Below are 17,003 nucleotides of genomic sequence, written 5' to 3' on the forward strand. Positions count from 1 at the left end.
GTCACACCTGTGGTGTTCACAGCCAAAAATGACCACCATCGAAAATGAATGGGTAAGACTTTACTTTGTCAATCCACATCCAGATGAAACAACATATCATGTCTTCCTGTAGACCTTCTAATAGACCATATAATATAAAGCTTTTCTTTTCCTGCCCACTTGCAGTACCAAATGTTCACCACTAGTTGGTGCATTACATTGTTTTAAAGAAGAAAAACAAAAAAGTGTTTTTTGGTGTTAATACGCTAACACTGGTCAGAGTTATGTCAGCAAACACTGACATAAATTATGTTAAATAAGGGATGAAAATACGATAAAAATAAAAGAATGGGCACAAACATGAGTGCAGGTTCTTCCTTTATGAAGAAAACGCTACGTGAAATTCATGAGATCTGAAGATTGATGCAATAAAACCCGACAAACGGAGTTAGTTTTTTTACATTTCAAACCACTTTAAATAGCTCGCGTTTGTTGTCACATATTTAGAGTTAAGGTCTAGTCTATGTCAGCACTGCAGACACTGCACACACACAGCAGAATGACAACATGAAGACTAGACTCGACTGTGAGCTGCACCTCGCATCAGTCAGTCACAATACTCTAGTTTGTTCTTCGTTGATATTTTAAAGTCAGGAAAATCCCTCTTTATTTTTGTCTTTGGACATCCTCTCCCCGGTTTTTGGACAGTTTTGGACTCGCCTTTCCTCACAGAGTCCAGAAGTGCAGGTTCAGGTGCGGGGACTCCAGGACGTGTATAGGTGGCGCTGTAGGTCCCACGTGCACCGGAGCGTGGGACGATCTGAACCCAGACAGGGGCGGATCTGGAGTGGAGAGGATGTAGTCAATGCTAAACTTGATCTCCGATTCCGGTTTCCCCTGCTGCCCGGGGTTCGGGTTGAGGTGGTTCTGTTGTGGACCCGGCCTTGGCCTTTCTGGGTTAAGAGGGCAGAGGGCGGAGTCAGGTTCTGCAGCGTTGCGGGCGGCAGGTGCGTGCCGATTGGTGTGGCTCTCCAGAGGGTGGAAGGGCGTTTCTCCAGGGTCACGGAGGCCGATTTTCATGTTCCTCCTGCGGCGGCGGCGGCGGAAGTTGCCGTTTTCAAACAGGTCGAGCATGGATTCACAGCCGGTGGCAAAAGTCCAAAAGTTTCCTTTTCCCTTTTCATTGCCCTCAGTCCGAGGAACCTTCAGAAACATTCAAATATGTATATTAAAAACAGGAATACTGTGTTAATTCTTACTGCCAGTAAGAAAATAAGAATTGAAATTCTGAATAAAATCATGTAACGTTAAAAGCTGCAGTACGTTGAAATGCAAAAGTGAACACAGTGATCAACACCTTTTTTTTACCCTATTGACCCGATACATCTGCAATTTTTCCAACACCCATTATTAGCAACAATATACAATTTGTGCTTGTTTTCATGCATTTTCAACAACCATCATTTAAAAATTGTAAGAAATATGATATTATTATTATTAGTAAATAGAAAAAATACTTAAAATTACAAGTTAGTGTGCAAAATTAAGTAAAATTGTATAAAAAATAGTAAGAAATATGGTAATATCGTTCAATATTACGATCATTCTTCATATTGCTTATTGGTTGTATTATATTTTTTTGAAGATTAAATTTTTTAAGGAAAATTATTTAAATTTCACATATTTGAGTGAATCTGGTTCGAAGATGATATAATTGATTTTCAGTAATAATACTATTTTTCTTCCAATTGAAAATATTGGTTGTATTGTATTCCTTAAATATTACAATTTCTAATTAAAAAACATGTTTTGGGAAAATATAGCAATTTTACATACAGAGAATGGTCTAAGGAACTTTTAATTTTACATGATTTAGTCACTAACTTTAAAAATGTTTTACTAGAAAAACGTTTTTTTACAATGGAAATACTTCCTATTGGTAAGAAATTGTAAAGTTAGTAACTAAAATCGTGTAAAATTTAAAGTTCTTAGAGCCAGATTCATTCAAATTGATATCAATTCCCAAAACATATTTACATTTTTTTTTTATCAAATGTAAAGTATATAAAACAATAATTTAAAATAGGAGGAATCAATCAAATCTATCATGTTAGTGATATATTATTTGAGTAGAATAAGTGAAATATTGAGTGTGATGAGTTTACTTTGATGAAGCAGCTGTTCAGTGACAGGTTATGTCTGATGGAGTTCTGCCACGCTCTCTGGTTGGAGCGATAGTAAGGAAATCTCTTCATGATGAACTCGTAGATGCCCGACAGAGTGACCCGCTGCTCCGGGCTCTGCTGGATCGCCATGGCGATCAGAGCGATGTAGCTAATACACAAACATACATTTGACAGGGTAAATAAAAGTAAGAAGTTAAGCCTCGTTAAATGTCACAGGTTAACAGTAATAATTGCAGTATCTTTATTTTGTCCTCATGAAAACACAATAATTAGAACAAAAGCATCAAAAATCTGCCTGTAGATTTAATGATAGAGCAAAAACAAAAGGTTAAAGATGCGTTTTTACATTTACTGCATTTTACATTTACTGCCTCCACCAAGGACAATGTTGTTTTTTTTGTGACCGGTACAGAAGGTGATCACCCAAATATGTTAACATGTAAAGTTTGGTAATAATATACCCACTGATGATGTCATACAAAAAAATCCCAGTCATTCCAGATTACAGATTTGATAAGTAAAATTAAGGCAAGTAAAGGTTTTGAAAATGATGTTTTTATTTTGGATTAAAAGAAAGATGCAGCTCAAAAATAATTTTCTGTCTAAAACCTTTTGAAAATATATCTTAAATTGAATTTATATACAGCAGAGTGAACAAATTATAATTGTTTATCATTTAGATTCAACAAAAAATTCAGTGGTGTTTCTGTATATTATGAGCTGTAATAGAGGAAATAAATGACACTGATAAAAAATACACCAACACGGAACTTTGCTGCAACATAAACTGAAATTAAACTTTGATGGAACTGTGTTAAATTCATTGGGAATTGAACACTTTGAAAATAATTTAAATGTTGTGCTTATATAGACTCATCTCATCACAATAATTTAAATATGAAAACAATAATTTAATGACCATCTATGAAAAAAAGGGAATTTTTCAACTGCAATTTGCACATCTGAAGAGAAAGGACTGCCGACCAGACGTCAATACTAATGTAATTAATATATTTGACCAAATTATTGAAATTTAATTATATCAGACTGAAATTAATTAATTGAAAGCTAGTAAATGCTGTAATAATTAAGGTATTAATCCATACTCTAATTAGGGGTTGATAATAAATTTACTGTTGACACAGTGTGAACTGACAGATAAGAAATTACATTACAGTTGTTTCCCTTTCATTTATGTATAATTATGCACTGATCATACTTAACTCTGTTAACGTGGAATTAAAGGTTTTGAAAATTATTTCGATTTTCACTTTGGCTGCAAAAAATTCAGTCTATTTTAAGAAATTCTTAATTCACATATCATGAACTGTAATACTGGGGAAAAAAAATTGATGAGAATTGATTTTTCCTCTCTAACATGTTGACGTCATTTCTTAATTCATTTAAGGTGTATATAGTTTCTAAAAGTTGTTTACTCTGATTTGTGCACATTTGTAAACGTGCTTTAAGAAATGTTTACATATTTCAGTAAAATATTTTGAAAGAAATTGTCTTTTAAAAGTGTTAATCTTAAGTAAAACGTTAAATCATCTGCGTTTATCTAAGCCTTTTAAATGAGTACATCTACATTGGTGGGTAAACTGATGAGTAGAAAAGTTTATACATATATATGTATATATATATGTATACATATATATGTATCTATTAAAAATGAAAAGTAGAATAATAAAAAAGAAAAGTTGTACCTGTACGCAGGTCTGCACATTTTCTTCTCTTCGTCGGTGCTGGACGAAGGATATCCGTCTCCATCGTAGTTGAAGCAGTTGAAGGGATAATGAGTGTTATCAAACATATCTACACTGTCACAGGAGTCACACGTCGTGTGAAGATGAGTGTGAAGCTCCTGGTCCTGATCCTAGTCCTGGTCCTAGTCCTGGTCCCGGTCTTAGTCCTGGTCCTTGTCCAGCAGCAGCAGCAGCAGCAGCAGCAGCAGCAGAAACTCTCTGTCCTGCTGCTCTGCTTTGCCACCATGCTCTGCTCAGCCAGCTGACACTCACTGATGAAGGCTGCCCCTCCCCCTGCTGCTCTCGAGGAACGACCTCATCCCTCCCTGAGGACCTCAAACCAGAGCTTCTGCTCTCATGGTCATTTTTGCCTTAAACGTCATATTCATACTTTTATTTTTATTTTGTTAAAGATTTTCTTTAAAGAAAACTTGTGTTTCTACATATTCCTATATACGTGGTTAAAGCTGCGGTGCTTAACTTTTGTTTTTGTCTTTTGTCGATCTAATAATTCTGGTTGTGTTTGCTCTTCGTGAACAGAAATGATGTGACGATATTTGTTTGCTGCATCATTCATCTGAGGGAGCGTTTGTTTGTATGTAGCAGCAGAACAAGTCGAGTAGAGCTAGAACTGTATAATGGAACAGAATCACCACTCAAATCATTTAAGTTTCTTAATCTAAACAATTTAGCTGAAAACTGATTAAAGTTGCTCAGGTATTTATTGTTGAAGGAACTTGGCTAAAATTAGGTTTGTAGTAAAATTAAATTTAAATGAACTTATTTTATTAACATGTGCTGCTAAAGTAGGTTTTACAGTGTTTTTAAACTAAATGATCAACATGGTTCATGGTGTTTACAGTTACTGTGTGTTGTTTAAAAAATAAAATAACACAAACAAGAGAAGGAGCAGCGTATCCTGCTCACACACTCACACACTCACAGCTATTAGCATTTTAGCCCGCAGCAATTGTGATGCACTGGAGCCCACAGGTTCTGCACTTAAGCATTTCCTGTTTGTTAGATTTTTATTTATTTTTTTACTCCACACATGAGAACGTGAACGTGCTCCTCATCCACTGAGCTGAGGGAGTGGTTTGATTCAACTTTAATTTGACTTGAATTACACAGAACAGCTCTTATACGTGAATATTAAGCAGCCACTTTATTAGGTACACCTGTTTGTAAACACAAATATCTGATTAATCATGTAGATCAGTGTTTTTTAAACTTTTTATACCAAGTACCACCTGAGGGAAACACTGATTCATTTTAGCCTGATGTTATGTTTACAACATGTACATCTTAGAACAATAAAGCTTAAAGGACCTGTGTGTAGGAATGAGTCACTCATTGTTTGCTTTAATCAAATTAAAGCAACTCTAATATTTGTTGTGTCTTCACTGTTGAGTTTCTTTCAAATTAAATATATATATTAAAGCAGGGGTCTCAAAGTGGCGGCCCGGGGGCCACATGTGGCCCTCCAAACAATATCAAGTTGTAACGAGTCATTTCTATATGTTTTTATTTTTAAATGAATAGATTAATTTTGCATCATATATATGTTTTTTTATTGTTCCATATGAAAACAACCACTTATATTTTGAAATGATCCAATCCAACTTTATTTGTAAAACACTTTAAAGCAAACACATTGGACCTGTGCTCTACTGAATAATGGATAAAAGACAGAAAAGCTCACACTTATATAAATAAAAGGAATTCATACGACATATTGATGATATGAACTCATAACCTCCACCTCAACTGTTGCTTTTCTTTTTTACTTGACTGGCCCCCGTCTGTGGCCCTCAGGTCATTTGAGTTTGAGACCCCTTCATTAAAGTCTTGGCATCTTTTTCACTTCTGAGCAGAGTTTAAATATTATATTTTTCAGTCTCAACAGGACCAGGAATTGGAAAATTAATCTGTAACTGGTACATTTTTATGGTTTGCTGTGGATTAGAATCATCTAAAAAAAAAGACAAAAAAGGGTTGTTAAACTTAAGAAAATTACTTTTGCAAATTCTCGTCTTAAAACTGACATTATTTTTTTTCAAGTTTAAGTGATTTTGTCAACTCTTGTCTTTATTTTGTTCAGTGTAATCTGGTCTGAGTCTCTCACAGAAGCAGTCTGGTGAAAGTGTGCTGGACACACACACACACACACACACACACCGTCCTCATCCTCCTGGTCCCCGTCGTCCTCGTCCTCTAACAGGATTCTGGGTGGTCTCCTGTATTCATAGGCCGCCTTTTTGTTTTATTTTGCTTCTTTTTATAGCCTAATCTTTTTAACTGTACTGAAAACAGCCAACTCCAAAGCAACAAACAAGATGCTTTTACATCTTTGTTTTCTTTTTCTCTCTGTGTGTGTGTGTGTGTGTGTGTGTGTGTCTGCGCTGGCAGACGTTTAGTCAACAACGGGAAGTTTTGTAGATGTTATCTAAAATGCTCTATAATGGCCATAAATTGTTTCCGTGTCTATAAAACAGGGGGATGTGTTTTGAAGGAGTCTTTAACAGGGCAATTGAAGGTCTCCTGTGAGGCTGTGGAGGCCGGGAAAACAGCCCGAGGTCTGCAGGTCTCTGTGTGTGGCCCTGCTGCTGCTCCTGCAGGAGGAGATGTAGGGTCTACAGGGGTTCTACAGTTCGCTGGTGTAGTGTGGAGACATTAAAGCGACCCTCTGTTTATATTCTGACGAGGTAATGAAGCAACTAAAAGGTCAATTCTCTGTTCGGTGTTTACAAGTTTTGAAGTGTCTCAAATAAAGACTGTGGACGCAGAAAAATGTCACGTGTCTCTGTGTCCTATACCTGAAGTTAATATATATAGAAGAACACAATGATTTCAAATAAATCTTTAAAAACATTGAAAACATTTATTTTCTTTTAATATTACATGAAATAAATTCATACAAATTGAACTATGCACTTTAATGAAGATGAAATTGAAAAAGAACATATATATACTGTATATATATATATTCTAATTTTAAGTGAAATTTGCATTTCTGTCCAATAACAAAAACAAAACTTTAACCTATTAGTGTAACCTTTTCCTTTTTTAAAAGAATTTATTCCACTCATTTTATAGTCTATACTATAATATTCAAGAATTCTTACAGTATGTCGTTTATTCTTCACTGTTGAGTTTTATTCAAAACTATTATAAGAATAAAAACGTCGCATTGCGGAAAGTGGATCAATAATAATGACAACAATAATTACATCAAAAAAAACTTCAATAGTTCTAACAATATGGATTGTAAATATAAATATATAATATATATATATATATGATACATAATAAAAAAAAGACTAAAAAGCATCTCTAGTAAATATATGTATCGTTGGCGTCCATTCAGGTTATAGTTTTCCAAACGTCACTGAATCTGTAGAAAATGAATTCATTTTAAAAGTTCATTGGTAAAAAAAAATTCAACAATCATTAACAACTTTCAGAAATTAAACTTCTGTGACGACAAATTATGTCTTTAATTAATAAGACAATCTTAATTTGCTGGTAACATAAAACTGAATTTAGGAATTTTATTTGAAAACAATCAATTTATTTGACTTTAAATGAATTTAAATCATGATGTTTCAAGTTTGTGTGACTTTTTTTTGTTTTTCTTTGTACAAATTCACTTCTGCTGAGTCGATATATTGGAAACTTAACATTTTAACGATGTAGAAATTAATAAAATGATGTCAGGACACGGATCCACACAGAACTGTAAACAGGAGCAAGGAAAGAGAGAAGGAGAGGAAGAGGAGAAGAGGAGGTCAGTGTATCAGGTTGGTTTGAAGTGGGATCTGATAATGAGCTCATGCCTCACACTCCCATGACGAGGTTTCCTCTGGCGTCCTGTCTGATTACAGCTCTGGTCACTGTGTCCCTCTGATGATTGTCTCAGATGCTGCTGCTTCCTCCAGCTCTCTCTGTGTGTGTTTATACTTGTATTTCTGGCTTTGTGAGGACCAACAAACCTATAAACCATATGAAGTTTGGACAGTTTGCTCGTCCGCACTTCTTTAAAGAGCTTTTTAGGGTGTTAAGACTTGACTTTAGGGTTAAAATTGGATTATGGTTGAGGTAAAGGTTAGGGTAAGGCATTTAGTTGTGATGGTTAAGGTAAGGGTAAGGGACTAGGTTAAGGTTTATCTTAACCTAAGGGCATTTATTTGAGATAGTTATGTTAAGGGTCGAGAGAATGCATAATGTAATCACTGTCCTCACTGATGATGCTGTACAATTGGGACCGTTTCTAAACACCAACCTTGTCAGGACCAGTAGTCCTCATAAAGACCAAAACCTGGTCCTAAAGGACACGGCTCATTGTCCAAAATGTGATGAGTGCCAGTAGCCTAATGGATAAGACACTGCCCTTTAAAGCCAGTGATTGTAGATTTGACTCCCACCTTGGGTGAAAGTCATTGAGGTGTCCAAAATTTGACTAAAAAGTCATACTTTAGTATGTCGTCATAAATTTGACTAAAAAACTTCAGTATTTTGTGGGATGCACAGATTTGATTGGCTTTTAGTTGGATACTCGAAAACGATTGGTCAGGATTTCCTGATTCCCTTAACCAATATCGTAAAGTCTAGAGAAGCTGTGCCGGTCAAAATAGAAGCACCCTGTCAACATTTGAAATACTTAAATAATTTATCCGTGTAGGACGGCATCTGGGTCCGGACTCGGATCGCGGTCCACCTATTAGTGACCTCTGTACTATACTATGACTTTTTTGACTGATTTTGGACGACTTAATGTTCTATGACTTTTTTGACTGATTTTGGACAACATACTAAAAAATCAGTCAAAAAAGTCATAGTATAGTATGTCGTCAAAAATCTGTCAAAAAAGTCATAGTATAGTATGTCGTCACAGAAAAGCTTCACTGTGTCGTCCATGTTTGCTGCAGCAGAAAATAATTCTCTGTAAATGTAAGCAGCCTAATTGAACACCAGAGGGCACTGTGCTTCACACAACATGTTTTGACACAAACACATTCACCTGCAGTGAACATCAGTGAGGACTGTTTTACTGTGTTAAATATAATAGATTTATACTGTATACAACTTTTTAAAGGGAGTCAGGTTCGACTCTGAGTGATATTTACAATGATAAATATCAAAAAATGTCAGAATCCATTGATGAAAAGTTAAATATCATATGCAAAAATGAGTATATAGTATAAATGAACATTATTTTAAAAATATTTAAGATGAATTTTCATTCATTTTAATCAATATTTAATCACCAAATCACAGTCAAAGAAAACAAAACTTAAACTTTACACGAATTTAAACCACATTTTTAAACACTTAGTGATTTTTTTAATCATGCACATTTCGTGTTTATTAACACATTTGTAACGGCAATAAAATATGTTCTGTTCTAATAAAGGGGATCATAATGGATATTTAAATATCAACACTTTTGACCCAAAACTTTTATGTTTAGAGTTAAATATCATCTGTGAAAATGAGAAAATAAGTATTAATGAACAAAACATTCAAGGAGGATTTTCACTTTGTCACAAAATCACAGTCAATACAATCTTTAAATCAGTGACACTTAGTAAAGTGTGTACTAACATGTTTTTCTGTGTGATATTTTTTCTTTGTCGTCATTGGTTTTTCGGTACAATTCACTGACGGCCTTTTCAGACAACATCAGGGTCTGTGGCTGCAGTGCCTTGCTCAAGGTCACCGCTGACTGACAGTGTTTTCTGGGAAGTGACAGCATTTCTCCAATCCCGTGTCCCTGCAGAGCAGCAGACGATTGGAGCCTCCGCGGCCTCCACCGCCTGCCAGCTGCAAGCCTTTGAGCGGCTGCTGCTGCTGCCACGGCGATGATCTACGGCCCGGGGATTCCTGTTGATCTGCAGTCACAGCGTGTGAGTGGCTACTGTATCGTTGCAATAGACGCCGAAAAACAGTCATATGACCATAACAGATGCAGGTCATGAATCAAAGGTCTTAAACCACCCGGGCTGCCTGATGTCTTCCACAGGTGCCGACCGTCCCCGTCTCCTCTGGACACACAGCGTGGAGGCAACAGCAGAGAAACATGATCTAAAAAAACTCTGAAGTCGTCCGACTGTGTTCCTGTCTACCTGACGCGGCTCTACATCAGAGCCTCACGTCGCCGGGACCTCGCCGACTGTTCGTGCCTCGGCTGAACTGAGCTCGCTGAACGCAGTGACCCCGAATCAACAAAAACCGTGAGAGAGGGAAAAGAAACGCTTTACCTCCTGTAACTCTTCTCTCAAATTAGACCGAAAAAAAAAGAAGCTCACACCTGTTTTGAATATGCCGAATTTTATTTGATAGTAAAGTTTGTCTTTGTAGACTCCAGACAACACAGTGAAGAAAATCATGAGGAGATTTGGTTTGATAGATTTAAATAGTTGAGAGTTCCCTCAGTTGACCTGCTGATTACAACACAAAGACCAAAGCTTCACGTAATAGAATCTGAAAACACAAAGATTCTCTTTCTCTGCACCAAAAACCTCGATTTTAACATCCCGGCACAGAGGAGGTCCTGATCCACTGCTGCCGCCGTGAGTTAGTCCAGTGTGTTGTTTGGTGACTTCAGCACGTGAACTCCAACATTCAGTTTCACCTCAGTGTCACAAACTCACCAAACATGGCAGCTGCTGTGTCCTCGTGAGCTAAAAACATCAAGAGGGCAGTTTTACTTCAGTTTACTGAAGTAAAACTGCAGTTTTACAAAGTTCAGCAGGAAATGCTTGTTTTTTTCAGGGTGAGCTTTTTGTTTAGGGGCTAAAATCGAATACACTATATTTACAATATGTTATTTCCTCTGTGAGTTTTCAGTCAGAAAGGGCGGCAAACGTCACAGACTAGAGGTTAAAGGTCGCCTTTAAGGTCGTAAGAACTCGTGTACGACACACGTCGTTTTCATGAAGTGGCTGAACTCAGTTTTTCCTTCTGTCCACAGAGTGAAGCCAGCGAGTGGCGGCGCGGGCCAGGTCTTGTATCATTTCAAAAAACCTGAACTATCACTTTTGTGGCTTTTTTGGCTCATTGATACGAAACTGTGTGTTTATATCGTCCAAAGGTGCCGCAGATCTATGATCTCTCTGCTCCAGGAGCCTCCACAGCTGCTGAAGTGCAGGTCTCTCAGCTCCCCCGGTGGTTTCTGGGCCGTACATGGGCTGACCTCCGCCTCTGGATGGGAGAAACAGAATCTCATCTGGGAAGTGGAACACCCTCGTCGAAAGGCCCACCAAAGCCCGCGGAACCCAGAGACGCACGCTGGCACGGCATGAAACGCATAACTCTCACACTGGGGGGAGTGGATGTGAGGGTTTGCTTTTTTACGGCCGTCTTCTCGGGCTCGTTAGCCAATTAGCCCGAGATGACGGAGGCGCAAACAAAGCAAGGTAAAGTTCTTACAACACCACAGGGGTGCGTGGGAGGAGGGAGGAGGGAGGGAGGGAGTCCGGGGTGGACTGGGGATACGTTTAATCCCAGGTCTCTTTTATGTCGGTCACACAGCTGCTCTTTAAACACAGGTAAACACGCAGGCAGCAGAGTGAACTCTTATTTTATTTATTCTTACATTACTTGTTTAGAGATTTGATTGTTTATTGAATTTCTCTTGTTTTTGTGATTTTATTATCATGTTTTCTTTGTTATACAATCTTATTTTTATGTGGTTGTAGTGATTTTGTCTCAAAATGTTTCTCATGTATTTTCTTCTGCTGTGTTTTTGCTGCTTTTACTCCATTACTTTGTATGAAAAATTGAAAACGCCTGTAAATATGAAACTTTTCATGTGACTTTTTTCCGTATATTTTTCCTCATATCCAAAGTAGATTAACTTCTAACTATTTCTATACACATTTGATTATTAACTCAAGTTCTCTTCTTTATGTTCTGCAGTTTTTTGTTTATTTAATTGTATTTCTTTACTCTCTGGTTAATTTGTCCTTGTGATTATCATTTTTTGTGAAGAAAAAGAAGATTATTAATGTCTGCATGATATTGGAGTGTATTTTTTACTGGGTGTGTTTTTCTGCCACTTTTTCTTGTATTTTTGTGTGAAAATGAATAAAAATGGTTTGTTTTGCCCTTTAAGTTCCATCACTTTGTACGAAAAATTAAAAACGGATTGAAAACGTCTGTAAATTCAACTTTCATGTGATTTTTAAAATGTTTCCGCTATTTTAGTATAAATATTTTAACTCCTACTGCTTATTTATTGTTTAATTCATTCAAGTAAGTAAAAACCGTTGCTTATAGATTTTATAAGTTGTTATTTAAGTGTTATTAAAATATTTTGTAATCTGTTCTACATGTCCAGGGACAACAGATGCACTGTCCCTGCAAAATAAGCACTAAATAAATAAAAGAATAAAGGTATTTATGCACTGAATCATAAAATAAAGAAAGAAATCAAACGACGCCTGAAGAAAAATCCCAAATCTTTATTTTCCTCTGCACAGAGAGAGTGAAGGTGCAAAAACAAAAGACAAGGAAAGCTCACACGATAATAAATAGCCAAAAAATAAAGTGATAAAAAAAAAAGAATAATAATAATAAATGAATGAATGGTGGTAAATATAAAATATATTACAACTCATATGTGCACAGGTGCTGCTGGGAAATAAACATGTGACGTTAAAAAGGCAAGAATTTGTGAATCATTTGTGGGTTTTTAAGAAAATGAAACTGTGCGTCTGTTTTGTGCTTCACCGCGATGAGTCTGCAACCTCCATCTCTGCAGCAGGACACGCGAGGGACACCACAGTCCGCTGGGGATTGAGGTAACAAGAGGATGGTGATGGATGTCTCCTGTGCTCGCGTGCATGGTTTTTCAATCAGCAACGCCCCGATAGCCGCGCCGCGACCGAGAGACAGAGCAGAGGGACGGGGTTTCCTGATCACAAAGAAAGCCGTTAAAAAGGGATGAACCAGCCTGAAACTGAAAACATGGCTGCCAGCGGGGTTCACCACTTCATCTTTTACATCAGGAAACTGAATTTTGTGACGTTTTCTAAACCCGCTGACGCCCCACACCAAACTCCATAGAGAAAATCGGCAATTTTACACAAAGCAAATGGGAGTTCTTGATCCACTGCTGCCTCCATCAGTAAATTCAAATATGTTATTGTATGACTTCTGTATTTGAAATCCATCTTTCAGATTTAATTACGTGGCAAAAACTTACCAAACAAGGCAGCAGTGGACCAGCAGCTGCTGTCTACCTGGGAGCTTAAAAACACCTATTTTTTCCATGGACTTTGGTGAAGGAGAGAAAGTGGTTTACAAACTTCACTTTTCGGCCAGAAAACGCTGACTAACGCTGAGATAGAAGTAGAAAACATATAAGATTCTATTCAGCGAGTCTTTAGTTCAGTTTCTAATATCAGTTTTTCCTTGTGTTTCTGGCTGTCAATCACGTTTCTAAGCTAGCGCAGCACAATCAGTGTTTCGTACACCCACACTTTTCTTTTAAAAAACCCTGCACTATCCCTTTAAATGTAGCAGGAAACACTCCTGCGGTGAATGTCCAGAGCTGCGGTCGAGTCGTGTTTCTAAAACTCCGGGAAGACCGGGACTCTACTGAGGGCTGTTGGTGATGGCTTTGAGAATGTCACACGTGTTCTTGGAGATGACCTCTTTCAGCTTCCGAACGCGTCGGGCACTCGCCGCGCCCACATAGCTCTCTGGGTGTAGGACCGCCATGCCGTCGTTGACGTTGCCCATTACGATGACCTGTCCCTCTGCGGCGGCGCCTGTGATGTTGGGGCACGGGCAGTTCCAGTCCATGTTGAGGAAGGTGACCTGCAGAGGTTCCTTGCCAAAGAAGCGGAGCCCCATCTCCTCGTCCTTCAGGATCTCCTCCACGGTCACAAGGGCGTGGCCTGAGTCCCTCTCCTCCGTGAGTTCCGTCATGTGACCCAGGATGACGAAGTCGCTGCGGCAGAAGCTCGTCACCATCTTGCCTTTCGGCTTACAGGACTTGCAGTGGTGGTTTTTGGGGTAGGGGCACATTTCCTCGCAGGCTTCCTTGGATTCAAAGTTGTTGGTGTTGCCCTCACACCCTCCATAGATGAAGGACTGACACTGGCGCAGGGCGCTGCTGTAAGCCCAGCGGGGCTCATAGGCTTTACAGGGGCCCTGCAGGCTCGGGAGGCCACAGGGGCCCGAGAGCTCTGGACCGCAGCACTGCATGCACTCCTCAAACGTCTCAAAGACCTTCTTTGGATGCTGGCTGTTGTTGTGACAGTGGGTGAAGGAGACACAGTTGTTGGTCTTGGGTTCAAAGTACCAACTCAGGTTGTCCAGCTCGCCCCCGCAATCTTCTGGGTTGTCGGGGGGTTTCCCGCACTCCTCAGGCAGGCAGCGGGTGACATTCTTTGGCTCTGGGGGTTTTGGTGGCTCAGTGGGCAGGACAGTGAGGGGATGATCCACCGTCACTGAGCCTGACGGGTTCTGTGCCATGCAGGTGTACACACCTGAGTGATGTGCCTGGGCGTTGTAGATGACTAGCTGACCGATGTTGGTGACCACCAGGTTCCCTCGCACATGATTGGGCCTCATGAAAACCCTCTCCACGCCCTCCGGCAGCTTCTTCTCCCAGGTTATCTCAGGCCGTGGACGTCCTGTCACGTCACACAGGAAACTGGCCGTGTCACCTACATTGACGATCTGATGAACAGGACTGCTGACCTGGAAGGGTGACTGAGGGGGAGGGATCGTCGCCTGCAGTGGAGCAGTGGTCGGACGGAGAGTGGTCACCTGGGGTACGGAGGGACTGGTGTTGGGCCAGGTGAGGTGGAAGCGGCAGGTGACCACAGACAACGTGATGCCCTTGGAGCACGCCTCCGCGTCCATGTAGCACTTGTTGTAGTACGTCATTCCGTCGGAGGCGCAGGTGAAGTGTGGCTCGCGCTCGCAGCGGTCCCGACACTTACACACCGGCTGACCGTCCCAGATGTCGCACTCGGACCCCTGCTGGGTGCACATGAAACTGGCACAGGTGGCTTCTTTGGGCATTCCCACAGGGCCTTTCTTCCTGTCCATGTAACGGGCCGCCACGCAGCTATGATTGCCACACACGTTCTGGCAACATTTCTCAAAGGATTCGCACTCCTGCAAGAGAAGAAGATATAAAGTAGAGATTAGAGTCAGGAGAAAACAATGACAATAAGCCCTAGCAATGAGATCAAGAACTGGTACTAAATTGGTAAGAGTTCACGGACGTATCACCTAGCATCTGGAGAGAAGGTGCTGCTGTCTGCATTTATCTTTTATTTTTTTAACACTTTAAGAAAGATTGGGAATCAGAAAATGCTAGCACAACTTGCTAACTTTCCACTTTTCCACTTCCCAGCCAAACCCAAATGATAGTAACATGATTACATCCAACATTGAGCTACGCTATTAGCTCTCATCATGGCGAATACATTTGGGCTAACTTTAGCAAAAATGCAGCAACTTTTATCATATGAAAAAGTGCAGTTGTGAGTAAATGTGGTAACGCTAGCAACCCTGCGAAACACTTACAAATACAGAACTTGAGGCAGCGCTGAGTGTTTGTCTTGTTTGTTTTTAACAAAGCTCTTAGCAAAGTAATTATTGCTGCTGGTGCTAATGGACATGCTTTAGCTGCTGTTAGCATCACATTTAAGAACTTCTTATTTACATGTGAACATGACCTTACAGTGGAGTCCATTGGTACAAACAGAGGACAGCGCCCCCTGCTGGTGTGGCAGACCTTTCGTCACAACTATCCATCACATCTTTGTGTTCAGACGTCACAAATCAAAGTATCAATAATTGAGTGTAACAACTGGTGACATCTAGTGGTGAGACCACAGATTTTAACTAACAGCAATCCCAGGTGTGTTGGGGAACTACGGTGGCCCACACAGCTGCTACTTTAAAATCGCAAAATGCTCATTGTGGTTGGTTTATCTGTCCAAAACAAAACAAGATGGCTGCCCACCATATAAGTAAAGCTTTATTTTCCATGGAAACAGAGTTTATACACTTTTACAAAGAGATGGTATATTCAGTTTTAATCATCACCAATAAATTGTTAACATTTAATCATTTATTCATGATTTATTGATTGACTGAGTCTGAAGTTGGGTCTGAAGTTTGTGAAAGGTTTAGGTATTTTTCTCATTCATTCTCTAACTTATCAATAGTTTAAATCAGGGGTCTCAAACTCGCAGTCCGCGGGCCACATGCAGCCCGCCAGTCGTTGTCCTGCGGCCTTACACTTATTTTGAAATGATTAAATTCAACATTTAATTAAATGTATGCTTGTCTGTCTTTGTTATTTACAGATACAGTTTGCATCATAAATATGTTTTTTTTTTTGTCAACTATATCAAAACAAACACTTTTACTTTGAAATGGTGTGCAACGTCATCCTAAACATTTGTAATTGTAACAGCATGATGGATTATCAGGATATCATTTGAATTTCTAATCACTAAACTGTTCATTTTTCCCTGAATTATGGAACTTTTTTTAATTGATCCAGAACCTCCTGACCAGACTAGAAGTTCACTGGCCCCCAGGACATTTTGGGTTTGAGGCCCCTGATTTAAATGTAAAAAAAAACACAACAACAGTTTTATCTTTTTTGATAAAGAAAAGATTTTACCTGGTCGCTTTCACACTCGCGCGTGCACGTGCTCATGGCGTCCACCCACAGGTTGGGGTTCATGTCGTTGGGGCAGATGCCCGCGTGTGAGTAGGTGATCTGGGGAAGAACCGCGAGCGGCAGCTCCATCCACACGGACGCGCACGTCAGGAACCAGAACCAGATCCAGCGCGGAAACAGCATCCACCACATCTCCAGAGCGGGAACACGCGGCTCAACAAGTGCAGAAGAAGAGGATGAAAACACACACACACACACACAACACACAACACACACACAGACACGCACACGTGTAGAGGTTTGGAGAAAAGTTTCGGGGAGAAGAAAAGAAGTAGAAGAAGCGCATGACACGCGCGGGAGCTGATGAAAGTGAATCCGCTTTGTTTTGGTGTTTCCTGATTCTGCGTTATTTACGCGCGTCCATCAGTGAAG

The 17,003-nt window shown here is 39.5% G+C and overlaps 2 protein-coding genes across 2 annotated transcripts; both read right to left on the minus strand.

Annotated features, from left to right (window-relative positions):
- Positions 1 to 101: 101 nt before the first annotated feature.
- foxl3 (forkhead box L3) lies at positions 102 to 4,068 on the minus strand. Its single transcript, XM_044014511.1, has 3 exons — positions 3,872 to 4,068; positions 2,145 to 2,313; positions 102 to 1,182 (listed from the first exon to the last, which is right to left on the minus strand). The coding sequence occupies exons 1-3, from the start codon at positions 3,976 to 3,978 to the stop codon at positions 706 to 708; spliced, it is 753 nt and encodes a 250-aa protein (XP_043870446.1). The 5' UTR covers positions 3,979 to 4,068; the 3' UTR covers positions 102 to 705.
- An 8,304-nt stretch (positions 4,069 to 12,372) lies between these two features.
- wfikkn2b (WAP, follistatin/kazal, immunoglobulin, kunitz and netrin domain containing 2b) lies at positions 12,373 to 17,003 on the minus strand. Its single transcript, XM_044014323.1, has 2 exons — positions 16,572 to 17,003; positions 12,373 to 15,046 (listed from the first exon to the last, which is right to left on the minus strand). Exons 1-2 carry the CDS (start codon positions 16,761 to 16,763, stop codon positions 13,511 to 13,513), a joined length of 1,728 nt encoding a protein of 575 aa, XP_043870258.1. The 5' UTR covers positions 16,764 to 17,003; the 3' UTR covers positions 12,373 to 13,510.

Source organism: Solea senegalensis, linkage group LG18 (genome assembly GCF_019176455.1).
Source record: "Solea senegalensis isolate Sse05_10M linkage group LG18, IFAPA_SoseM_1, whole genome shotgun sequence".
Classification (NCBI taxonomy): Eukaryota; Metazoa; Chordata; class Actinopteri; order Pleuronectiformes; family Soleidae; genus Solea; species Solea senegalensis.